This window comes from Fopius arisanus, unplaced genomic scaffold (assembly GCF_000806365.1).
Source record: "Fopius arisanus strain USDA-PBARC FA_bdor unplaced genomic scaffold, ASM80636v1 scaffold00011, whole genome shotgun sequence".
Classification (NCBI taxonomy): domain Eukaryota; kingdom Metazoa; phylum Arthropoda; class Insecta; order Hymenoptera; family Braconidae; genus Fopius; species Fopius arisanus.
Genome location: NW_011887750.1, coordinates 129,091 through 153,438, shown reverse-complemented (window position 1 = coordinate 153,438; position 24,348 = coordinate 129,091). Strand labels below are relative to the sequence as shown.

Below are 24,348 nucleotides of genomic sequence, written 5' to 3'. Positions count from 1 at the left end.
TTTTTGAAGCAATGCTTTTTCAAAGGTTTCACATTAGCATCTTACTGCTTATTTTAACCCATAAAGTGCTTTGTTTAATTTACAAACGTCATGAGATTTACAAGTCACACCCTCTGGAATTCTGCTGAAAATTTCTTCTTTTAATTCTCCATTCAAAACGGCAGTCTTAAGGTTCTTGTGATGAATCAATAGATTATGTTGATTTGCAAAAGCTAAAATGAAATGGATACTTGAGTTTTTCGCAACAGAAGCAAAAGTTTCATTATAAGCAATTAAATATTTGCTATCCACCAGATTTAGGTTAGGTCGTTTTAATACAAAAATTGTCACTGGAGGTGGCTTTCGATCTGCCACCTCTTGATCTCGTGCGGATAAGCAAGGCAGAATCTGCCGCATGCAGACTGGTATGTCAAGGAGAAGGAATCTCAGCCAGGGCAATACACGCCAAGCAGGGTATCCTAGGAAAAAATCCATTAAATGAAAAACATGATAGAACCACCAAGAAGTACCAAATCAGGAAGGAAGACTCAACATGGACAGGAAAAGCCTGAGCACAACGATCAGGTTCCTCATAGGATTTAGATTAGATTAGATTCTTGATACTGAACTGACTTTTCAGGAATACCATGTTCATCAGGTTCATTATTGAAGTTTTCTACTACAACTCCTTCAAGTCTCATTTCTGGCCTTGAGATCGAAAAATTGATTTCATCCACGATTACATCTCTTATAATGATAAATTTTATAGTTTTCACATTCCTCACCTTATAACTGTTCGGTTCACAACCCAGTAGAATTCCTTGGCAAGATTTGCCATAAAATTTTGATTTTCTTGTTTTATTATATGCCCATCAGCTGTGCTTACAAAAATGTTTAAATATCTTGATTTTGCCTTTTTTACCGTACCACATTCCATATGATGTGTTAATTTGTTTCAAAGCTTTAGGTGGAAAGTTGGCTTTTTCCCCAAAATATTTTGATTAATTTTTCACCATTTAGTACTGTACGAGCTTTTTCAGTAATGGTTTTCACCATTATTTCTCCAAAACCATTTAATGATGGACTATGCGAAACTGTTAAGTGGTAACTAATACCTTTTTGTACGCAATAGTCTTTCATATCATTGGATAAATACTCTACCATTGTCGCAAGATAAATTGGCAACTTTCAAATTAACATGCGATTCACTTTTCGCAATGAAATCTCGAAATGTTGCAAATACATCTGATTCATATGTTATCAGAGCCGCCCTGACCGCTTTAGCGACGGGGACGTTGATGGAATGCTCGTTTCTAATTCTCTTTACCACTTTATTTACCATTCATGAGGCAGATAGAAAATCATGCCAAAAGACTTGGACCACCTGGGAGAGTAATAATTGAATTACACCACTCTCCGAAATGTCTCGATCTGGATCTCTTGTGTGAAACCTTTCGTGTTTAAAAACATTAGTATCAGGGGTAGAGTGGTGTATATCAGAAGTCGTATATCTTTTAGAAGATCATCCATATTTATTTCAATTGGGACATCACTATTAATCCCCATCGATTTGACTCTACCATCTGGGATGGCTGTGAACCAATTTATGTTAAGTTGCATGTTTTATGACTCTAAAATATCATTCGAGTCCTGAACAGAGTTACAAAAAAGATTGATTTTATATTTATCTTCAGTTTTATGTCTGCTCTGGTGACATTTCATGTAATTTACCTAAATTCTTGTTGTGATAGCGGTCGAAGACATAAACAAGAAAGGGACCTTGAGAGTCTATTGAATAGCGATTCTCCTTCATATTGTGGGAACTATTTAAGTGATTGGAACGTCCATTGGACTCGATTGTTTGGGTTTTTTTTACCTCTTCCATCCAAAACTGATTCTTTTTTCCTTTTTAAACTAGTCATTATTACCAGAAAATCCTGAACATCTTTTAAACTTAGCCTATTAAATTAGTGTGTATTGCAAAACTTTTAAATCGACTGAAGTATTAATCTTAATCTAAGGTAAATAAAGAGAATTAAGTTAAGACATGAAATTATTAAGAATAACATATTAGGGCAAATAGATGAGAAATTTATAGACAACACACCTTGTCCTTTCGATTTTGTTCTTTAACGTTTGGAGGTTTTCTCAGTAGTTCGTTTTTTAATTGCATAGACTTTTAGATCCAATCCAATTCAGAGTACTTGTTCTGTATTAATCAAGGTCGGGGATTACTCAAAAACCAGAATAGGTAGGCAGGTTGATCTACTCGGCTCGACGGCAGCCGAGCGATCTCCAGAATGATCATCTATTCGTATTTTTACCTTTGGGACTTTGTCAGCCATCCGATTGTAACCCACAGAGGATGTTTTACAAATTTTAGTTCCAGACCCACAACAGGGAGGGCAGTGTAAGTATACAATTCAATTTTCAAAATAGCTGGATGTAATTCCAGTGGATTAGATAGATGAGACAACCATAAAATGATACATAATTATATGACCGGAGTATTCATCACTTGTTAATAGTTAACATTCTACGTTGATGATAAGCCACGTGGACGGTTCTAGTCTAGAAATTTTTATTCAATCAACGTGAAAGCATTAATTATATTAATAAACTAAATAGCAACTATTAATATTCTTTACTCGGAAATTGCATTCAAAAAAAGAATCGGAATAATCATCAATAATAATAAAATGGCAAGAAGAAATGAATTACATCGAGAAGTTTCTCATTGATGTGGACTCCCTGAGGATTTGACTCAATTGTTTGAATAATGAAAAAAAATCTTATAATGAAAAAATGAAAGAATTTTCTTCAAAAATAAAAAAATGTTATAAGTCCATTTTGAGACGTTTGAGGAAAATCAAAGATGAATTGTTTGAAATAGCTTCCCATTGTATGTTTCAGCTCAATGGCGATTTGTTGCGATTCTGTGTATAAAGCAGAATGTCGCTGATGGAGCTAAGATATTTCGTTTCTAGGTGAAATTTATTGTGACAAAGACCGGTGTCACATGTGTTCCATGTACCCGTATACATATTTTAAGCAGGAAGGAGGGACAGATTAGATATCATTGCTGGTAAGAAAGCCAAGTACGCAGTGTGGAAATGAGAACAATGAATGTCTTCTTCAATCTCAGTTTCGAATGTCCGTAGGGACTACATTTAAAGTGCCTTTCTCCCAACAAAGCTGAAAACAGTAAGAGCAGTGACAGTAAGGCTTTCCCAGGGAACAGTGAGTGCAATTGCAACAAGTCAGGCTGAACAACGGGTTTGTTCGACAAATCATGATAGGAAGAAGAATCATTATGATTTTTACCATCAGTATTCCTATGATAAGTGCCATGTCCTCAAAAGATGCCGTGCTGCGATTGACACGTAAGCTAATCAATTATTTGCGTCAATTATTTTACGTGACGAAGGAGAGGATGAGAAATGGTCAATTATTATTCAATTAAATTTGCTTTATGAAGATCGCGTGCGTGTTTGTGGATCCGTGTCGGTGTGGGTGAGGGCAAAAGAGTTGAACCATTTTTTTTCTGGTGAGGAAAGGAGGGAATTGGGGGGAGTAAGAATGAAGAAACTGAAGAAACAAACCCTTTATAGTCGTTCCTCAGACGCCGCAACAAGCGGCAACAAGCTGAAAATTATTTAACAAATACACGCTATTTTACCATTAATTCTATCTTCATTCAATTTTATTTTTAAGAATATTCTATTCATTATAATGTCGCGATCACGTCCGTATATCAAAAAGCGTTCAAGGACAGTCGAATTACATACAGACATTCTTCGGGTAAATACAATGTTAAGTACACAATAAAGCCGTAATACAACCGTGAAAAATTGCGTAACGCAAAGTGAATTCGATTATACGCATCACGTTAAACGTTGTTAATTATTTTGTTAATAGTGACGTGTTAATTTATCAATGTGTCTCATGGTGCCCTTGTTTACACAGGAATAATGACGATTGAGTTTGAAAATTGATTGATGCATTGTTTGGGTGATATTTAATCGGGGAGATGATGAGTGTTTGTGAGTTTAGCGAAAACACATGAAAAGGATAATTAAGACTAATGAGGCATATCAGTGTTTTTGCATTAGCCTTGCTTCACAACATCGCTGCGAGTTCATGTCTGGCTGTTTCCCTCATTTTTAAACATGTCTATCCCTGCGCTGATCGAACTCTTCATTCTCGTATGTTACCTCTTCCATCAACTGATAATTTTTTCCTGTCATTCTCTCTTTTGGTTTCAGAAGTGACGATGGCCAGTTGCACTTACGATAAGGACTGCACCGAAAACGCATATTGCTGGAATCATGAGACTTGTTACTGCATGGAGGGATATTTGGTGAACAGGAATCAAAGCGCCTTAGAATGTCTCAAGAGTACGTGGATATACAAGAGAAATATTCAATAAAAATTACCTTTGCTTACCAATTGAGGGAGCCTTTACTGATCGAAGTTATTGTCGATATCTTCTCATTTTTCATATTTTTTGTTCTTGATTTCTGGGAAACTCTAGATCAAAGATTGACACGAAAAAATAACATTTTTAGATTTTATCATTATTCAATGACTCACAAATTTGTATAATCGTGCGTCTATTTTTTTTATTTTTAGAGAAATTTTGGGCCTTTTATGAACGGTTTATCGATCGTTTCCCAGAAATTTGTTGAAAGAGGCTTGAAAAATGAGAAAATATGCACAATAACTCCTTAAAATAAAATTAAAATTTTTTTCTTAAAATTAAAATTAAAGTAGTATTAAAATTTTTTTCTTTTACCACAAATATTCAGATAAAAATTGGGAACGTTCTGAAAAGATTCCGTGGTAGCCCCGTGAAATTTTTCTTAACCACCGGAATTACAAGAAAGATAGGTAATTTTTATTGAATGCTTCTCTTTGTGCAGGGGAAATATCATAAAAATTTATATAACAATGGATTTATGGGAATCTCTCTCACGATGCGCAAGTTTTTTTTCCGTTGTGGATTTTCTCAGGCGTGTCAACGACTGCGCGGGAAGTCGGAATCGAGATTAAGATCGCTTCGCTGGTCACACCAGCCACTTGGATTAAACATTTTCTGAAGAATATTTTCATTTTTGAGTTATTAGCCTCATGCAGGATTTACAAGACAATACTTTATTGAACTTTCATTAACTTTGTAACTTACTTCGTGACAGGCCGACTTGCCAAAACTGTATTAGCCCTTTAATTATTGATTAATAATTAATAATGTTCTATTTATTAGAGGGGAATACCAAAACATAAAACAAAAATGAGTGAAAAATGAGTTTTGAGCAGAAAAATTGGTTCTGAATTAATATATTACTGGCAACTAAATTTTCTTCACACAACTTTCCGGTAATTAGTAAATTTATTTTGAAAAAGTAATTATATTCATTATCTCTATTATAAAAATGTTGGGTCTTATGTTGATTGGGAATTTTGGGATTAAGAAACACTTGGATTTGAATTATTTAGGATGGCCCTGAGATTGGATGAATTTGAGAAGTACAACAGAGTGAAGTTTCATTGTTTCAGTTGCTTCGGAAATTGGTGACCCGTGCACTTTGGATGTGCAGTGCCATGTGACCTTCACCGCTCAAGCAGAATGCCGGAATAATATTTGCGTTTGCAGCGAGGGATCCCATTACGAATCGGAGTCCAAAAGATGTTATGAATCGATAGGTCCTTAATTTTCCTCCGAACTCAATAAAAAATAATCCACCGCTGACAGTACGAATTATAAAATTTCAGGAATTGGGCACATGTGTCAGACTTCTTATAACTGTCACATCAGTGATGGATCTCCAAGCTTCTGTGTCGATGGTTTCTGCAGGTGTCCACGACAGCATCATCCCAACGGAAAAGAATGCCTGAAAAGTGCTTGTAAGTGAATATATTATTTATCATGGTAAGGCTCTCATCGAATTGTCCGCAGTTCTAGGGGATCAATGCAGTATCGATGATGAATGTTTTGATTTGCATTCTCATTGTACTGGAACGTGTACTTGCAAAGTTGGATACGTTCGGTCCAGTGATGGGAAACAATGTCTGAAAGCCGCAGAATCGATGGGTGATCCATGCATCGAGGATTCTCAGTGTACCGCATCTCTCAGAAATTCCAAGTGTGGGGATGATAATACGTGTACTTGTTTAGTAAATTTGAAACTCCGGGGCTCTTCCTGCTTCCGAAAACTCAGTAAGACACTCGTACTTCCGCCAATCTCCCATCAGCCATTTGAAATATTATAATTATTATTATTTATTTCATTTAATCCATTTAATGACTAGATTCTCAGATGCTCGGCAAAGGATGCGTAAATCGCGCCCAATGTGTTGAGCCCACAATTCCTGAAACTGCTCTCGATGAAACGGATGTGACGAATGTTGATTGCATTAATGGTAAATACTCGTACAAACGCTAAGAGAAATTATTGTTCGAATGATTTTAATTAGTTGTTCTGGCAGGACGTTGTTCTTGCGCTGTGGGCTACACTCAAACGGAAGCAATGGACGATTGCATCAGATTCAGCGAAAATGGTAAGGGTTGCTTCTAATTTGTTTATTGATCCATGGTGATGAGTACACGGAGAATAAAGTCAGGGAAAAATTACCGCCGAATCGTAAAATTTCAACCAATTTTCTCCTAATTTTTATTCAACTTTTTTCTTCGTGTCAATTTCAATTGCAAAGTATGTGTTTATATTCCATTACAGATTTTATTTCTATTTAGGTACATCAAAGTCAAAGAATGCATCAGTTTCACTCCTCTTCTCTTCAATACTCATTTATTTGGCACATTTAAATCAGGGCTGTAATAAACAATAAAAAAATAATGAAATCAAAATAACGCCATGTTTAATTGCGTCCACGATATTGAAATTGATCAATCACTTATCTTATTTAATTATTTTTAGGGAATTTCATGCCTATTTTTCTTTCCCTAGTTATTTACACATGGGTCACTAGAGCCAGTCCTCCTTAATCATGTCACTTGCTTTTTCTCCAATCATATAAGTAGGAGCATTTGTATGCCCGGATACCAACAATGGCATAACACTGGCATCGACAACCCGAAGTTTTTTAACTCCATAAACCTTCAATCGTTCATCAACAACACCGTCTGCCTCCCGCGGCGCCATTTTGCACGTTCCAACAAAATGGCCTAAAGTTGTTGAAACCTGACGTGACACACAGGCCCAGTATTTATCTGACTGAAAATCCAAATCTGTACAGCCAGGAAATTTAACCGGTAGAAGAGTTGCATTGTATTTCTCGAAGGCACGTGTTGACGCAACTTCAATAGCCTGTGGAGTAACAATTTTATGGATTTTTTAATGTTCAAAATATTGTAATATATATGGTGCTGTTAGAATCCAGTAAAAACGACACATTATGTGTGGTTTCGTGCTCTTGACATGAATAATTTGGATCAATTGCTATCATAAAATAAACCCGTAAAACAAAAAGAATGAACAACTGCTGGGGTTAATGATAATAATGCGGCCTCATATGGAAGACCTGACCTTCAATTACCTTCTTAATTCCTCGGACTATTGTTTGCAAATCCTCGTTATTATCAAAGTAATTAGCTTGAAGAATGGGCGAATGGAAGGGATTGGAGCTCCTGAGGGTGACACGGCCGCGGCTCTTGGGGTGCAGTAAAACGGGAACAATGCTGAATCCATCCTGACCCTCGTATTGTTTGAAGACTTTGTCATACCAATCATCGGGTAATCCAAAAATACTACGCATCACACCCGAGGCATCACCCGCCATGGAACCGATACCAAAGACTAATTCAATATCAGGTTCTCCGTCCATGTCATTTCTTGGAGTAATTTTGCTATCATAATTAGTGAATCTCTTATGTACATAGTGATTAGTTGCCTGCGTGTCGATGAATGCGAGGGCCTCGGCACCTGCAGGTACCGTAAATGGACCCGTACCCCTGATCCAATAGTCAAATGTATTTTTATAATTGCTGGCGATTCTCGGTTCGACAATTGTCACACTGTCATTAACTAGGAATGTCAATGCGGCCATGCTGACGTGATCCTGAAGATTATGACCAACAGGAAGATCCTGGATGATTTGAATACCGAGATTGGTCAGATGATTCTGTGGCCCGACCCCCGAAAGCATCAGAAGTTGAGGTGAATTGAGACTTCCTGCGCTCAAAATAATTTCCTTCCTCGCCTCGACGACGTACGTCTTGGAGTCCCTCACAAACTCAACTCCAGTTGCCGTTTTGGTTTCTGGATTAATAATTATTCTCGTTACTCGGGAGAACCTAGAGAGGTGGAAGTTGCTGCGATGTCTGATGGGCTTGATAAAGGCCTTAGCAGCGCTCACACGACCACCACCTCTGATGTTAGTTTTGCTGATTCCAAATCCCATAGGGTCGCCATCATTAGAGTCCTTTATTCTGTAACCCAATTGTTCCCCGGCCTCGAGGAATGCATCGCTAAGGACTGATCTCCAAGATGGTGTTGTCACATCGAGATATCCTTTTTTTCCATAAATCGATGCATTAACTCCTCGACGCTCGTCCTCTACCAAGTGTGCTTTTTCTGACTTATGAAAATAGGGTAAAATTTCTTCGTAGCTCCATCCTCGATTTCCCATGGCTGCCCATTCATCGAAATCATTTTTAGATCCTCGTGAGTGGATCATGAAGTTTATTACTGATGTTCCACCAACCGCTTTACCTCTAGGCCAGTTGCAGCGACCGTTTATCATAGACAAACAATATCCACCGGTGCCATCGACATTTTTTCGCCGCGGCTCGGTCTTGTAGCCCCAATTGTAAGACGTTATGTGCATTACAGGAGCCAAAAGTGGTATATCAGTCAAAAAAATCTCATCTCCTCCTGCCTCCAGCAGTAGAATATTCCAATGTGCAATCTCAGACAGGCGGTTTGCCACAACGGATCCTCCAGAACCAGCCCCTATGATGATAAAATCGTATGAATACTTCTCTGTCTCTTGAAAATCACCAGATCTGTAAGTTATCTGTGCGGAATGGGATGAAGAACCGCGCAAATATTCGTTTATATTTTCCAATATATTTGTCAGGATTGAGGCATTCGTTGAGCCAACTGTCCATAGTAAAAACACCAAAAAGGTAATGGACCTTAGAGGTATATTTTTTGGTGCCATTCCTCTATCTATCCAATGATATCTAAAAAAGAAAAATCCAATGAGAAATTTTTTTTAGTTGTACATCAAGACCAAGTTTCTCCGTTATTATGTATAAGCTAATACAAAATTCGCACGATTTATATAATAGAATAATTATGTATGAAAATTCTGGTGCTTTAGTAAATACGGGTTTCGAGCGATTTGAATAAATCTTTAAGATCATACCGAAATGAGGTGAGATCACTGAGAAATGAAGCTATCAAATGAATCGTGCAACAAAAATCGGAGAAAGCTCCGAATTACCAAACAATCTCGCGAGGACTTTCAAAAATATTTATCCCATTAGAAATGACGTTTTCATAAATTTGAAGAGCGCTTTGAAATAAAGTGTATACATACCTGCCAATTATTACTCTCAATGTATGACGATTTTGGAAAGAACGATTTGAAAAAATTCAAAGTTTTTAAAATATGGTTAGAGATTTCCCATGTGAAAGCAAACGTCTTCAACGATCCGTTGAAGAGAATTGGGCGGAAATTAATTGAGCAGTTTTTAGGGACCCAATCCGGAATTCCAACACGTTTCACTTATATTTTTAGTGGAAGACCCAAAGCGGGTAAAATTGATTTCCCTCTCTCTGACCTCTCTTAGTACTCACATTTACTAAATAAATTCATTCACTCAACTTCATCTAAATTTAAATTTCACTTTGATAAAAACGAAAGTACATTTTCTGAAAGATTGCATGCATTTTTATCCTAAAATAAATCGGCAATCGCCGTTTTTCCCATAAAAAATTATAAAACTATTAACTATTATTGATATTTCAACTATTTAGTGAATCCGAAACACATCTGAATATTGATTTTTGCGTGCATCAAAATAATTCCAATATGTAATATGATCAATTGAATATAAATCCGAAAACTCAGAATCAAATAAAAAATTAAATGCAATAACTCACTCACATGTTTTCCTAAATACTTTGCTCTGCTGCCGGTCCTCTATTTAATCCGACCAATTTTTCGGAGGAAATTTTTTCTATTACAGTCCATAGATTTCATCATTAATCCCTTTTAAAAAATTGCTCACTATTCACTGAATAGAAACTGAATAGAATCGACGAATTCGTAATTGAGTTCTTGCCCGTGCCAATTACTTACACTGAGCGTTAGCAAACGATAAATGATCAATTCAAACTCGATGAACCCCACAAAGGAAAAAGTTCGAACCGATCGTAATAAGACAAGGTTAACCGGTCACTGCTTTTGAGCTGCGACAAGGTCCTTCCAATGCAATCCAATAACATAATGTATTCTTATTTTGTAACAACCCTCATACATACGGTAAAATGAGGACGCGTTAAATAATGACTTCATTATAGAAAAATAGGTGCGACATAACTAGCCAACGTCATAAGACAAAATAAACTAACTGGTGATGCATGAATTTATTGGAAAGCAAAAATCACAACAAATAACAACAATAACATAACAATATGTAGCTCACATGTGGGTCAAATGCATAGTTTTTTATGTCTATCAAGATCTATTCCATTATGGCTAGGTCACTCATCTTATGCATGAGGTCATGTAAATATTAATTAATCAGTCAATGCTGGACTAATGAAAGATTCATTTAGCTAAGTCCTCGGTTTATCATCATTCCTTTCAACTTCGAGGACAATTTTCTATTGCACAATAGTTATTAATAAAGCGTCACTTGAATTTATTCCAAGAAACACAACTCTTTGATAATAATAAGTCAAGAAATTCAACGAAAATCGAAGATTTTTTTTCATTCTCTGACATTACAAGAAAAGCAGTGAATTCTAGAAACCCTAGAAGTTTATAAATAATGCAAAGAATTTCTCTATTTTTTATACTTACATGATCAATCCTTCAATTAAACATTCAAATTTTTGCATTTTCCTGCATTATCTGCGAATATTGTCGGTAATATGATGAGAAATACTGAATTTTCTGGAGGTCGATTTAATCTCATGTGCAAATAGCATTTTTAGCAATGACTTCCGTTATTCTCAAGCTTTAAGATGTCCTGTAATATTTTTCATAATTTTGTGACAATGTGAAGGTATTTCCATTGATTTAAGTCTCAATACTCGCGCAATCCAATATATGGGTATAACTTGACAGATCATATCGATAGTCGATAAAGCCGGCAAGAATATTAGTTGTTTTTGAAAGTATAGTGTAATAATGGAATAATAATTGTAGAGCCTTGTCAAAGGAAAAAGTGCAGAAGAATTAATCCTGACAATCGAAAAAGGCATGGATTTTGAAAGCCCAGACGTGGAGAAGGAGTTTCCAGGATTGTACGCGTCGGAATCAGCTCGAAAGAGCAATGAAAGTGACTGTAAGTATTTTTTTAACGACACCATAACCTCTGGAAATTAATGCAAAATAGTTAAATGGTATTGTAATTATACGTATTCCCTCTAGTTAGCGACGAAGGAGGACACGACAAGCACCTGAAAAAAGAGCTTCTGGGTGGAAAGAAGAGGGATAAAAAAGATAAGAAAGATCGAGGATATGCCACCCTGGAGGGTGAAAGCTCAGCAGATGAGGATCAAGAAACCAAGTAATTACTTTTCTTATTCATTTGCCTCTACGAATGACATGTTTTCAACTATCTAAAAGTCAGGAATAAATCAATCAATCACTTTATTTTGGACTCATTACATTGACAAGTGGGTGATTGTATTATTACTCAGTTATTGTAATATTGATGTATATTTACTTGACGTGTAAAAAAAGTGTCTATTACATTCCTTAATCTATATGACTCATTCATATAACTTTTTTTCTCCCAGGAGTCCATCAAAATCCAAGAAATCTAAAGCATTCAAATTTCCTTCGAAGAAGCGAGAGAAATCTCGAGAAAAGGAAATAAAGGATAAAGATAAAGATGAGAATAAGGATAAGGAAAAGAAGAAACGTGAAAAGGACGAAAAGGACAAGGATAAGGACAAATTGAAGCATAAAGTGAAAGATCGAAAAAAGTGCAAACATGGCGAGGAAGTTGCTGACATTGGAGGTCAATTGAGATGATTTTTCAGATTGTTAATAACAATTTCAAACTTGGTACGGTGTTTTTATATTGAATGATTGCAGAGGCACAGCCAATTTTCGGAGTGGGGCTACAAGCAGCTGTGGAGCGATCCAGATGTCATGACGGAGTTGAATTACCGTTGGTGGTTCGTAATTGCATTGATTATTTGGAGGAATTTGGAATGACAACGGAAAGCTTATACAAAATTCCTGGCGTGAAATCCAAAGTACAGAGTTTTAAAAAGCTTTATAATCAACGAGAGACTGTTAATGTCCAGGAGTTGGAACCTGCTGTCGCAGCCAGCTTATTAATTCTTTTTTTAAAGTAAGCCTCTTTAAGTGTGTCGCTAGGTTTTTTACAAACACTGGAATATCTAGTTGTTTTATTTAACGCCTGTATATTTTTCTACTTTATTATGAATTGGCAGAGAATTGCCTGAACCTGTCTTGGAAAGCAGCGGGATGATATCGAGATTTGAGCAAGCCGCTTCAGCCAAAGAAGTTGCACAGAGAGAATCGCAGCTCTCACAACTAGTAAAGCAATTGCCGACTTGCAATAGAGTTCTTTTGGCGTGGGTGACGTTACACTTGGATCACATCACTGTCAGGGTAAGTCATTAACATTTAGGTTTGAGTCACGAAAGTTACCTTTGTAAAATCGAATTTTTCCCTCAACAAATGGTCGATCTCACATACATTCGCCTCGTAAATGATAATAAAATTGTAAATTCTTGGAATATAACCAGAATTTCTTTTGCATCCAGGAGAAAACAACGAAGATGAATGCTCAAACGGTAGCTATGACACTAAGTCCAGTGCTGCAGATGAGCCACAGACTCCTCCTGGCTCTTCTCTGTCACTGTAAGTCACTATTTCCAGACATTATCCTGACAAAATACATTCCTCCACTGCCTTCGGGAAGTGCCAATCTCCCCGACGAACCGGAATCAATAGCATTAGAGCTGGTGAAACAGGAATCACTGCTAGCTCAAATACACATGCAGATGAACGCCGGTTTTGTAACGAAGTCACGTGAGGAGCAATTGTGGGAAGTTCAAAGAATCATAACCCAGTTGAAACGCAAGTACAAAATTGCCCAGAAATTGGAGGGACAGGTCCAGAAGAGTCTGGACGAAGACACAAGATCTAACGACGAGCATCATGGCAACTTGCAAAAGAGTGATCAGACGCATAACTCCACAGAAACGATATCATCAGCTCTGAAAAATCCACAAAACACTGAGCCAAAATCGAATGAACAATTTAAAGGAAATTGTGATCCTACGATTCCTGTGGGAGAGGTTGCAACACAATTTACACCAATTGAAGAGAGAAGTCACTCTTCCACGAACACAATTAAGATGGAAAAAACCGATGAAAATTCTTTCATTGATCCTCAGATTTCAGAAGGTTCGTATATCAAATTTAATGATTGCTAGGGTAAAATGGACATTTGCGAAGAACTTGAAAAGAAATTTAATACTTTTTAGAATCAATTGAGACTACACAAAATTCATCAATATCTGGAATCAATTATCTTTCAGGCATAAATATTCGATGAAAGTTCGTTTTACATTATGTCATTTCTCTGAGGATTTCAAAATACTTAAAAGAAAAATTAACTCAGAAATGATTCATATTGCAGCCACGACAGAACAAGTCTCACTGGAAAAAGTACGAGAGAGTTTGATCTACGGGGAATTATTAAATACAGAAACATCATTGAGAACTCGTATTCAGCAGGAGAAAAATGAGATTAAAAAATTGCTGAATATTCTTGCGGAGAAGGGACCTGAGAAACCCATATCAAGGGACAGAACACATTCTCCTAATGAAGCAGAAATGACAGTCATGATTCAATTGTCAAAAGAAAATCAGCTATTGGAGGTATTTTTTCTCATCTTCATCGGGAATTTCGCCGTTCTATCCCAATACTGATTGCTTACCCTTTTTTTTCAGAAAAAAATGACTACACTGATTCGTAGTATTATTGAGGAGAAAGATGCCTGTGTCGAATTAAAAGTTCAATTAGCTATGCATCAGCTGATGGAAAGCAATACTCTTCAAAGTCTCAAGGACAAAATATAAATGGCATAAATTCTTTTATTCCGTTGTTTCATCATTGTACATAAGGTTATTATCTGTAAATTCTGAAAAATATTGACATTTTGAAAGTGAAAAAATATACGTATTTAACGCTCGCGAGAGTTTCAAACAGTTTCATGATTTATTTTTATTTAATTTTGTTTTTTAAGATCGGAGCGATTTCCTCTTTTCAAAAATTTTATTTTTTTTTTCTCACAGAATGGCAGCACTGTATATACACTTGCCTTTCACGTTCTTCACGTTACTTACACATGCACTGGTGATACGTCTCTGTCACCACGTGCCGTTTACAAAAAGCAAACGAAAACATAACACGAACAATCGGTTTACTCATCATCTGGAAATTGACACAATTATCTGATTGTTAGCGAAAATGCAGGTGAGTATTTAAAAAACTCTTTATAATCCATGAGAATTTACTATTATCTTCACTTGGACCAATTATAACCTCGATTCTTTGTGATTTGATTGATTTCTAGAAACCAAAGAGCAAGAAGCTGAAAATCAGCAAAGTGAAAAGGACCAATCAGAAGAGGAATAAATTATCCAAGCAAGGAAAACTCAAGCAGAGACGTCATCGTACTAAAACAACACAATCAATGAAGCAACAGAATGTGGAGAAAATCGATCCTATTAATAACGAGGAGAGTGATCAGGGTGAAGATTTGCTAGAGATGGTGGAGAAAGACGATCTGAAATTCTTGCAATCAGCCATCTCTGAAAAATCGTACAACCTATTGAGGAAAATAAGATTGGCAGAAGATCCGGGTGAGAGAAAAGGTAGAAAGCAAAAGCGAAAATTGAAGGATGAGAATGAGGAACTTGAAGATCTGTATGAGGACAAGGTATTGAACGGAAGTGGGAACGAGGAGAGAAAGAAAGTCCGGTTAATGTTGCCTGTGAAAACCAAGGAAGGAGTTATAAAGAAAAAAATTGTAGAGCAAGATGATGAGCCTGAGACGGTCAATAAACTTGATGATTCTCAAACCGAAATGGATGATAATCAGGAAGCCAGTGACGTCGACAGTGACGCTGGAATAGGAGACATTAAAATTAGGTCAATAGACAATGACGACGTGAAGGACAACGTGACAACAGTAGAGCTTTTGGCTTGTCGTAATCAGGTCCTGAAATCCCGAAAGCTCAAAATAGGAATTTTGTCTAGCAGTCTTTTAGAGAATCCACAGACAAAAGCCCACAATTTCAAAGTACTCTTGGATTTCCTTGACGAGTCCAATCCAGAGGTGTGCATCACTGTCAAGAAGTTAACGATAGTTTCTCTCCTCGAAGTATTCAAGGATCTGTTACCAGCGTATAGCATCAATACAGGAACTAAGGAGGAGGGTGTGAGGTATAAGAAAGAGACCCTGGAACTGAAGAATTACGAAGAGATACTCGTTCGCAGTTACAAAAATTACCTCCAAAAATTGGAGAGGATGGCTGGGGCTTTGAGGAGGAAGAGGGGTGACACGAGACTCATTGATAATTTTCAGCTGGAACTAGGGCAACTTGCTGTCTCGAGTCTGTGCCAGCTCCTCATAACCCATCCCTATTTCAATTTCTCTGTTAACATAGGCAATTTTTTAATTCCCCTCCTGGACAATCGACACGAAAAAATACGACAGATCATTTTTCAGTGTTTCTCCCAGATATTCAAGGATGATAAACGTGGCGAACTCTCGTTATCTATAGTGAGAAAGCTTAATCACTACATAAAACAACACGAGCAAACTGTCCATCCTGAGATTATCTCAGTTCTACTGTCCCTGAGGATTAAAGACATCAATTTAGACGCAGAAAGAAAAGAAGAAGCTAAGAAGAAAAAATTGACTAGTCACAAACAGAGAATTCTAGCACTGAGTAAAAGGGAGCGCAAGAAAAATAAAAAACTGGCTGAGATTGAGCAAGAGATGTTGGAGACGAAGGCTACTGAGAACAAGATGAGGAAAGAGAAAATGCTCACTGAAATAACTAGCATTGTCTTCACCATCTACTTTAGAATCCTTAAAAGAACACCCAATAGAAGGATTCTGTCGGTTTGTCTCGAGGGCTTGGCGAAATTCGCTGCCTGCATTAATCTGGAGTTTTATCAGGATCTCGTTAATGCCATCAATGCCCTCGTGAATGACGGAAATCTGAACCAGAGGGACCAACTCCACTGTATTCAGACTGTCTTCACAATTCTCTCTGGTCAGGGCTGTACTCTCAACATCGATCCCTATGTATTTTACGTTCATCTCTACAAACAACTGTTCAATATTCACGCTGGCAAAACGCAGAGGGATTGTCGGATCGTTGTCGATATTCTTCATCAAGTATTGATCCAAAGGAGGAAGAAAGTGTCCCAAAATAGGTTGATTGCTTTTGTTAAAAGGATAATAACAATTTCCCTCCAGATGCAGCATCATGGCACACTAGGACTTCTCGGCCTCATCAAATCCATCATGCAGCTGAATAAAAATGTTGATTTACTACTCGATACAGACAACACCGCTGGTGAAGGCCTCTATCAACCTGAATTGGATGAACCTGAATATTGCAATGCACATCGCAGCGCTCTTTGGGAACTAGTACCTTTGCAGAGACATTATCACAGCATTGTGCAGAAGGTCTCACGATATATTGCTTGTCACGTTCCAGCCACTGGTGATGGAACATTGCCTGTTGAAATTTTAAAGCTCAGTTCCTCAGAGCTGTACGAAAATTACGATCCCAGCGATGTGGCTTTCAACCCTGTCGTTCCAGTTCCAAAAAAATCATCGATCCCGAAGCAGATTAAAAAATGGGAATTCAATAGTGGAGAATTCGAAGATTACATCAAACTCATAAAATCTAGAAGTTCTTCAACCCACAGGGAATTTATGGACTTTTCCAGTGAAATTTTGTAAATGATTTGTTAATTCGAAAGTGATATATTTCTAATAATAACAATGCAATTGCTGGACCTGAATTTATTATAGTTATCAACGAATTGGAGTGCCCCTAAGAATTATTGACGTTTTCTTCCTCGCGTCCTTCCCTATTGACACGATTATTTCTGTTGATTACTTGTTACCTGTAACTTTTCGTTTTCCGATCATCTATCGGATAGATTCTATCCAGCTCATTCAGCTATTGGGAACTGAATCTTTTTCGGTATGAATATGAGAGTATGTTGTCGGTATCCATTTTATTTTGGTCTTGCGGTTTTGCGCAAGGCTCCGAGTTTCCACCATTTTTTCCATAAAAAATAAGCAATCGACTTTCAATATGGCGGGAGTTGGGCAGGTTCGGCAGGTTGTATGTCTAGCCCCTGGTTTCCATGAAATGCGAGTGAACCTAACTCGTTCTCTCATTCCAAGTATTTATGAGTTCTGGGCCCAAAGCGCTGTTCCGCTGTGAAAAGTATGTTTCATGGTAGTGAAGTATTAAATTATTGTAGTTCTGTGCTTTGTTATTCTCCTGCACTCTATCAGCCACTAGCAGTAATTGCTAGTTATCAGTCATTGGTTGTACGTTGTTTTTGAAATATCCATCAGTGTCCATGTCGAAATTATAACGTTAAAATCACCGATTAAAGTGAATGAAGACTGGTGTGAAAATTTAATTGTCGCACAGTAGGTGTACGTAATAACGAGATATGATAAATACAAGGAATGGGAATTCCTGTTGAGTGAGCTGCTGTGCCAATTGACTAGTGAATTCTTCAAAATAATCAATTATAATTAGTCAGACACCTATCAGAAGGGATTGCATTGTCTATGCCTCGTTGTATATCTTTTTATGGATTCAACCGTAGCTGAAGCGATATGGAGACACAAGGGTAAACAGTAACCTGATTTTTCGTCATTGAGACACCCTCGAAAAACTCTTTGCCAAATTGTCACTTCCATCAAGCCTTTATATTAGATGACAAAATACCATCATTACACCAATCAGTGGCGTCAACTCAGTGATCATCGAGGAGGCAAACTGTTGAACATTGGAGAAAAAAAATTCAACTGTAACCACGGCTTTCACGGAGATGGTTGGTTTGGCGGGCGGGGGAACTCATCTCTATCCCTCGCCCCAAATGCAGCCTAATACTGAGTGTAAACATCACATTTTTTCATTTTTACAAATATCTCCCCTTTCAAAGCCTTCTTTATTCTCATAATAATTAACTGTTGATCCATCTTGTCACGAAATAAATTATTATTTAAGTCAAAGAAAAGCAAAACACCCAGGTAAATTTTGATGATCCTTTTTATGAATGATTTATCGGTTTGAATTGAAATTTCAAAGGATTATAAACTGAAAGCTCATTGATTATTAACAGTGAGAGAAATGACTGGAATCACCCCAAGTGCACCAACAAGTGCTGATGCTTGTCTCAGCATCGTTCATTCTCTTATGTGCCATCGCCAAGGGGGTGAGAGTGAAGGATTCAGCAAACGTGCCATTGAATCTCTGGTGAAAAAGCTCAAGGTAACATTCATGTTCTCATTTCCCCCGAGATACCTCACCAATATTTCCCTGTATTACTCCCATTGTCACTGCCCATTGTCACTCTTTGCAGGAAAAACGAGACGAATTAGACAGTCTCATTACTGCCATAACAACCAACGGTGCACATCCTAGTAAATGTGTGACAATACAAAGAACGCTCGACGGTAGATTGCAAGTAGCAGGACGAAAGGGTTTCCCCCACGTGATATACGCTAGGATATGGCGATGGCCGGATCTCCACAAAAACGAATTAAAGCACGTTAAATATTGTCAGTTTGCTTTCGATCTCAAATGTGATTCCGTTTGCGTAAATCCATATCATTACGAGAGAGTTGTCTCCCCTGGAATAGGTACGTCCAAGTTTGAATGGAAAATTTTTATTTCAGTAGTGCTTCTTCTTGTTCTTTCTTCTTTCATCTCTTCTTTTCTTGACGTATGATTAAAATTTTTTGTAGAAAATGCCTTGAGAATTCTACAAATTTTTCCATGATTGTCTCTACAAAATAGAATCATCATAGAAAAACCAATTGAATTTTCGATGGAAGACCTGTGAAAATTCCAGACAATTTTTTTTCACAGAACTCTGCAAAAGTTTCTTCTCTGTTGATTTTTTTATCTTCAAAATTTTTATACAGTTATGAATGTTGCATTAGTGTATGATGAAATGGGTTCGTTTCCCCCGCACAGACCCGTTCTTTACAGACCTCTCAGGATTGACTCTGCAGTCTGGGGTCGGTGTGGGCCCTGGGGGCCGCCTCGTCAAGGATGAATATACAGTTGGAGGTGGTGGTGTAACTGGGGCAGCCTCTGGAGTTGGTGTCACTACAGGGATGGACGTTGATAGCGAATTAAATCAGACAATTCAGCATCACCCACCACCGCCGCAGCAGTCGGCACCAACCAATTCCCATCAACAAAATCCACAGCAGTACTTGCCATCCTTATCAGCGACAAATTCAGGTAACCTCATACAAGGAAAACTACACAATACAAAAATATTGCGCTTTCGCCATTGTTACACCATAGAGACTGAAAAATTCATCACGACTTTGAATTTCGCTGTTATGCCATTATTCTTCTCTGATATTTGTTGTATTCTGCATTCATTATTAATGAGGCAGGTGGAAGAATGTTCATTTTCGGTTCAAACAGCTGTTATTTATCGTGATTCTTTTCCATTAATTTCACCGAATTCTATATTGTTGGTGAAATTGATGGTGCATTTTATTATTTTATTTTTGCTATTAGTATCATTTTTCTTGCCTTTTTTTGTTCAATATGTTTTGCACAGCCAATGGTGAGGGTATATTCGGAGGGGGCACAGGGGATAGTGTTAATCCACACACGAAACTAGAGGAGGGTAACTGTCAAAGACAGACTTGGATACCAACGCCTCATCACATCAATGCAAGAAACATGCATCATTGTACGTATTCTATCATCAGCCAGTGGCCCATTCTTCAGAAATTCTTTGTTTTTCATTTTTATTGTGCTTTAAGTGTCGTTAAATATGTTTTCTGACAAATTATGTATTCCTCCATGAAAAAAATCCACTCAAACAAGTCTCGTTTGGATTTTCAAATAAAAGCCGTCAATAATTGCATCATTTCAGGATGGCATTACTGCATTTTTAAAAGATAAACACCTACTTTTTAAAGATAAAGACTTGTTTGAAAATACCCACAATAATCAAGCAAAATAATTTATTTTCAATAGCTGTGGTGCATCAAATGGGTCATCCCTCGGCAAATCCTCAACAGCAACAACAGCCACAGCAACCCCAGCCTCAACCCCAACAACAGTCCCAACCCCAACCGACCCCATCGCAACAATCCCAACAACCATTGAATCCAGCGAATGGCAGTGGCAGCACTCAGATATTGAGTTCAACTCAAGGCCAAACTGATCAATTTTACTCGACTGGAACCCCCGGCCAGGATCTGAACCAAGCGACTGGCGGACCAACAGTGGACGCCCTTACGGCGTCCTTAGCAGCTGGAACAAGCCAAAGTTCCCCAGTGTCACCCGTTCACCTGCACCACGAGAATGGTTTCAACGTGGCAGCAGCAGCGATTCCCTACAACACAGGTGCTCCCCAGTGGACAGGAGCAAATACCCTGACTTACACACAGACGATGCAACCCCCAGACCCAAGACATCTCCATCCAACCTCGTACTGGGGTGCACATGGTAATGACGTTAGTGGCAATCTTGGAGGCCTCTTGTCGAGTCAACCAGCTCCAGAGTACTGGTGCTCAGTTGGATACTTCGAGCTGGACACCCAGGTGGGTGAGACATTCAAAGTCAGCAGTGGATGCCCAACAGTCACAGTAGATGGTTACGTAGATCCCAGTGGTGGCAACAGATTCTGTCTAGGCGCATTGAGCAATGTTCACAGAACAGAACAAAGCGAACGAGCAAGACTGCACATTGGTAAAGGCGTTGTCCTGGATTTGCGTGGGGAGGGTGATGTTTGGCTTCGATGCCAGAGTGAACACAGTGTTTTTGTTCAGTCGTACTATCTTGATAGGGAAGCAGGGAGAGCTCCTGGTGATGCTGTTCACAAGATCTATCCTTCAGCGTACATTAAAGTTTTCGACCTGAGACAGTGCCACAAGCAGATGAGGGGCCAAGCTGCCACTGCACAAGCTGCTGCTGCTGCACAAGCAGCTGCTGTAGCTGGTCATCTCACTCATGGGGCGCCCATCACCAAGAATCTCAGTGCAGCTGCCGGCATTGGTGTGGATGACCTTCGACGACTCTGCATCCTTCGACTGAGTTTTGTTAAGGGCTGGGGCCCTGATTACCCCAGGCAAAGCATCAAGGAAACACCCTGTTGGATTGAGGTACATCTTCATCGTGCACTTCAACTTCTCGATGAAGTGCTTCATACGATGCCCATCGACGGCGCCCGAGCTATCGAGTAAATCATTAAATACTCTGTTTCAACTTGTTTTGACATCAACAAATTGCACCTGCTAATGAATCGCGGGACTTGGACCTCGCGGTTTTGGCTTGAATGAGGTACAAATTTTTGGAAAATATTTACACTTGTATCAGCAGCAACAACAGTCAGCAATCTACTCGACGGAGATGAAATGGAGGGGAATTTTACCGCGAAATTATTTTTAACCGAAATTTTATTGAGAGAAGAGATATATTTTAATAAAAGGACGAAATGCGAGGCAATCTTTTGGATTACTGAACTCGAGTGTCGCTTTTATGCTTTGAGGGAATGAATGATGTTTGAGGGGCATGAGTTTAATGCAGAAATGGGGGAAATAGATAATATGATTATCTGTGTAGGTTGTTCATTTTTTTTTGGAATTGCTGTTAGCCCATTGATTCATTCACTTTTTACATTGATGACTGTAACTGATTGATGACACACATTGTTACATCCCTTTAATTTTCTCTATGTATTTCACAAAAATCTAATGGAGAATAACAGTCAGAGAATTAAAATAAGCGAAGAGTTGGAGGGCTCTTCCAGATTTGAACAGCTGATCATGTGATCATTGCAACAAGGATTAGGCATAAATTAACAGAAAATAATAGCCTTGCGAGTATTATCAACAATGAGAAGATAGCGATGATATGAAGACCACTTTTCATTTCAGACCGAAATGTGCCATCTCTTAACTGAAAATAAATGAAAAATGAAATGAAAAATAATGAAAAATCTACTTTGAAAACCACAGAATATGATACTAATAGATAAGAATCAATGTTTAAAGTTAAGAATAAAAATTTTTGTACGATGCGAATTATCTTTACTCCACAGACAAGGCGCCGTTTTAATCGAGGTGTCGAGTCCTAGTAATCCAGAATGATGATAGTATGAATGATTGATAATAATAGTAGACTTCAAATAACGCAATAAGTGCACTCACTCATTTCTAACATTTTCTAGTATATGCAAATATATCACAGCAGTACGATAATCTTAAGAAAGGATAATTTCAATCCTTCATTTTACTTTGGTAACAAAAACCACACGCACACAATCAGGATCTATCCAATCATATTCCACATTATTAATATTAATGTTGAGAGGAATATAAAAGAAAGCCAAATTTGTCAATTTGGCTATCATCCATCATTACGGAATTATTCATTGCATTTCAATAATTCAATTGAAATTAGTTAAATGCGACCCGTCGAGTTCTCTTTTGAGATCGATATACATAAATGCCAAAGATTTTTTTTGCTGAGTTGAGTAAAAATTTTGCCCCAACAATTTTTACCTTCCAGAAATAACAGAATCCTCACTTCTTGTTCGATCACATCTCCAAAGAAGACACATTGGGGAATTGTGTGTAAAAGATAGATATAGGGCGGTGAAATCTTGTATTCTCTGTTTCAAATGCAAAAAAAAATATATAAAACATAATTTCCTCCTGGATGTTCCTTTTTTTAATGATGAATGATGATGATCTCTACATACAGTACATTAGGTTTGCAAAATGAAGAAAGTCTTTTCGAAGGATATAATAAACTTTATCCAATTAAATTATCATTGTTAAACTGAAGCCTGTTGTTTATTATCCACACTTTTACCATACAAACGGCCTTCCTTATCAATCGCTGCGTTATAATCCACAACATCAGCCAATGCTTCTTCTATTGCACGATCAATGTTTTCTCTGGTGATGAATGTCTTCGCCTCCATTCTAGCTCTCTTCACTTTCCCTTCGATTTCCTCCATTATTTTTTCGTTCAATTGTTTCTTCTCGTTGAATATCTTCAGAGTCTCTTGTATACGATTCTCTTTTTCCTTCGCCAAACGAATCTCCCGCCGCTTCGCTAATTCTTTGTTCCATTCATCATTGATCTTTGAACAATTCGCGTAGTCCTCCTCCTCAGCGTTTTTTAGTGATACTTCATCAAATTGTACTTGACTGGCTTGCATCAGTTGTTCCAGATATCCTCTGCATATATATAATAATTATGACCTTTCACAGATTTTCTAGTGCATTGAGAAGAATCAACATACAAACCTGATTGATTTTCTATTTGTCCGGTAGTTATTGTACAATCTCAGGATTTCCACTGCTTCTTCCTGGGGGAGTCGCAGCCTCGGTGGAACTTTGAAAAGTTTGCTTTTAGCTTGTGGCAACCAAATAGGCTTTCTTTTCCAGCGAATAATCTGAGCGAATGTTGCGTTGATTCCAATCCATTCATTCATCACCAATTGTGTTGATACCCTGCTGTTGACAGCAGTGGCAATCATAGAAGCGCGTAACATTCTAAAGTAATAATTGTTCAGACTTTATTACAATAAATACTGATGGTGCCATAAATATTACTACTTGCCTCAACTTTATTACCCACCTCAATTTTAATTGTTAATCCAGTCGATTTCATCGATTTAATTATCTCCTCGTATAATATTTTGATTGATGATTTTATTGTTTTCGGTTCTTTCGACTTTTCTATCTGCAAAATTAGATTGAAATATTTCGTCGGTAACTTTAGTACGTTCTGCTAATTTTTTTCATAAAAAACTTGAGGTTAAGTTGGTGAGTAAAACGTCTTGTGCGCATGGCTCTGTCGACGAAG

General features: G+C 37.7%; 5 protein-coding genes across 15 annotated transcripts; 3 read left to right on the top strand and 2 right to left on the bottom strand.

Annotated features, from left to right (window-relative positions):
* The first annotated feature begins 2,994 nt into the window (after positions 1-2,994).
* LOC105262747 (prion-like-(Q/N-rich) domain-bearing protein 25) lies at positions 2,995-6,936 on the top strand. Of its 4 annotated transcripts, none has more exons than XM_011298491.1 (9): positions 2,995-3,064; positions 3,141-3,362; positions 4,245-4,376; positions 5,536-5,682; positions 5,752-5,883; positions 5,936-6,196; positions 6,289-6,399; positions 6,466-6,537; positions 6,731-6,936. In XM_011298491.1, the coding sequence occupies exons 2-9, from the start codon at positions 3,272-3,274 to the stop codon at positions 6,823-6,825; spliced, it is 1,041 nt and encodes a 346-aa protein (XP_011296793.1). In that variant the 5' UTR covers positions 2,995-3,064; positions 3,141-3,271; the 3' UTR covers positions 6,826-6,936. The 4 variants fall into 4 exon arrangements, with proteins under 4 accessions (XP_011296793.1, XP_011296792.1, XP_011296794.1 ...); XM_011298490.1 differs by having other exon boundaries at positions 3,003-3,064; positions 3,125-3,362; XM_011298492.1 differs by lacking the exons at positions 2,995-3,064; positions 3,141-3,362 and adding an exon at positions 3,604-3,780.
* A 22-nt stretch (positions 6,937-6,958) lies between these two features.
* Positions 6,959-10,356, bottom strand: LOC105262748 (glucose dehydrogenase [FAD, quinone]-like). 2 transcript variants are annotated; one of them, XM_011298494.1, is made up of 3 exons: positions 10,111-10,356; positions 7,534-9,181; positions 6,959-7,304 (listed from the first exon to the last, which is right to left on the bottom strand). In XM_011298494.1, exons 2-3 carry the CDS (start codon positions 9,157-9,159, stop codon positions 6,963-6,965), a joined length of 1,968 nt encoding a protein of 655 aa, XP_011296796.1. In that variant the 5' UTR covers positions 9,160-9,181; positions 10,111-10,356; the 3' UTR covers positions 6,959-6,962. The 2 variants fall into 2 exon arrangements, with proteins under 2 accessions (XP_011296796.1, XP_011296797.1); XM_011298495.1 differs by lacking the exon at positions 10,111-10,356 and adding an exon at positions 9,541-9,590.
* Positions 10,357-11,355: 999 nt separating this feature from the next.
* Positions 11,356-17,269, top strand: LOC105262928 (nucleolar complex protein 3 homolog). The gene is made up of 10 exons (XM_011298834.1): positions 11,356-11,518; positions 11,605-11,743; positions 11,976-12,199; positions 12,277-12,538; positions 12,642-12,822; positions 12,978-13,623; positions 13,859-14,100; positions 14,173-14,281; positions 14,688-14,698; positions 14,799-17,269. Exons 1-10 carry the CDS (start codon positions 11,434-11,436, stop codon positions 17,205-17,207), a joined length of 4,308 nt encoding a protein of 1,435 aa, XP_011297136.1. The 5' UTR covers positions 11,356-11,433; the 3' UTR covers positions 17,208-17,269.
* Positions 17,270-17,631: 362 nt separating this feature from the next.
* Positions 17,632-22,440, top strand: Med (Smad/Smad4 homolog Medea). Of its 5 annotated transcripts, none has more exons than XM_011298485.1 (7): positions 17,632-18,121; positions 18,208-18,389; positions 18,617-18,765; positions 18,857-19,136; positions 19,474-19,746; positions 20,078-20,212; positions 20,503-22,440. In XM_011298485.1, exons 2-7 carry the CDS (start codon positions 18,323-18,325, stop codon positions 21,711-21,713), a joined length of 2,115 nt encoding a protein of 704 aa, XP_011296787.1. In that variant the 5' UTR covers positions 17,632-18,121; positions 18,208-18,322; the 3' UTR covers positions 21,714-22,440. The 5 variants fall into 5 exon arrangements, with proteins under 5 accessions (XP_011296787.1, XP_011296788.1, XP_011296789.1 ...); XM_011298486.1 differs by having other exon boundaries at positions 18,196-18,389; XM_011298487.1 differs by having other exon boundaries at positions 17,632-18,389; positions 19,489-19,746.
* Positions 22,441-23,302: 862 nt separating this feature from the next.
* mRpS26 (mitochondrial ribosomal protein S26) lies at positions 23,303-24,331 on the bottom strand. Of its 3 annotated transcripts, none has more exons than XM_011298482.1 (3): positions 24,103-24,331; positions 23,787-24,035; positions 23,303-23,717 (listed from the first exon to the last, which is right to left on the bottom strand). In XM_011298482.1, exons 2-3 carry the CDS (start codon positions 24,032-24,034, stop codon positions 23,309-23,311), a joined length of 657 nt encoding a protein of 218 aa, XP_011296784.1. In that variant the 5' UTR covers position 24,035; positions 24,103-24,331; the 3' UTR covers positions 23,303-23,308. The 3 variants fall into 3 exon arrangements, with proteins under 3 accessions (XP_011296784.1, XP_011296782.1, XP_011296783.1); XM_011298480.1 differs by having other exon boundaries at positions 24,121-24,331; XM_011298481.1 differs by lacking the exon at positions 24,103-24,331 and having other exon boundaries at positions 23,787-24,061.
* Between the last annotated feature and the right edge of the window lie 17 nt (positions 24,332-24,348).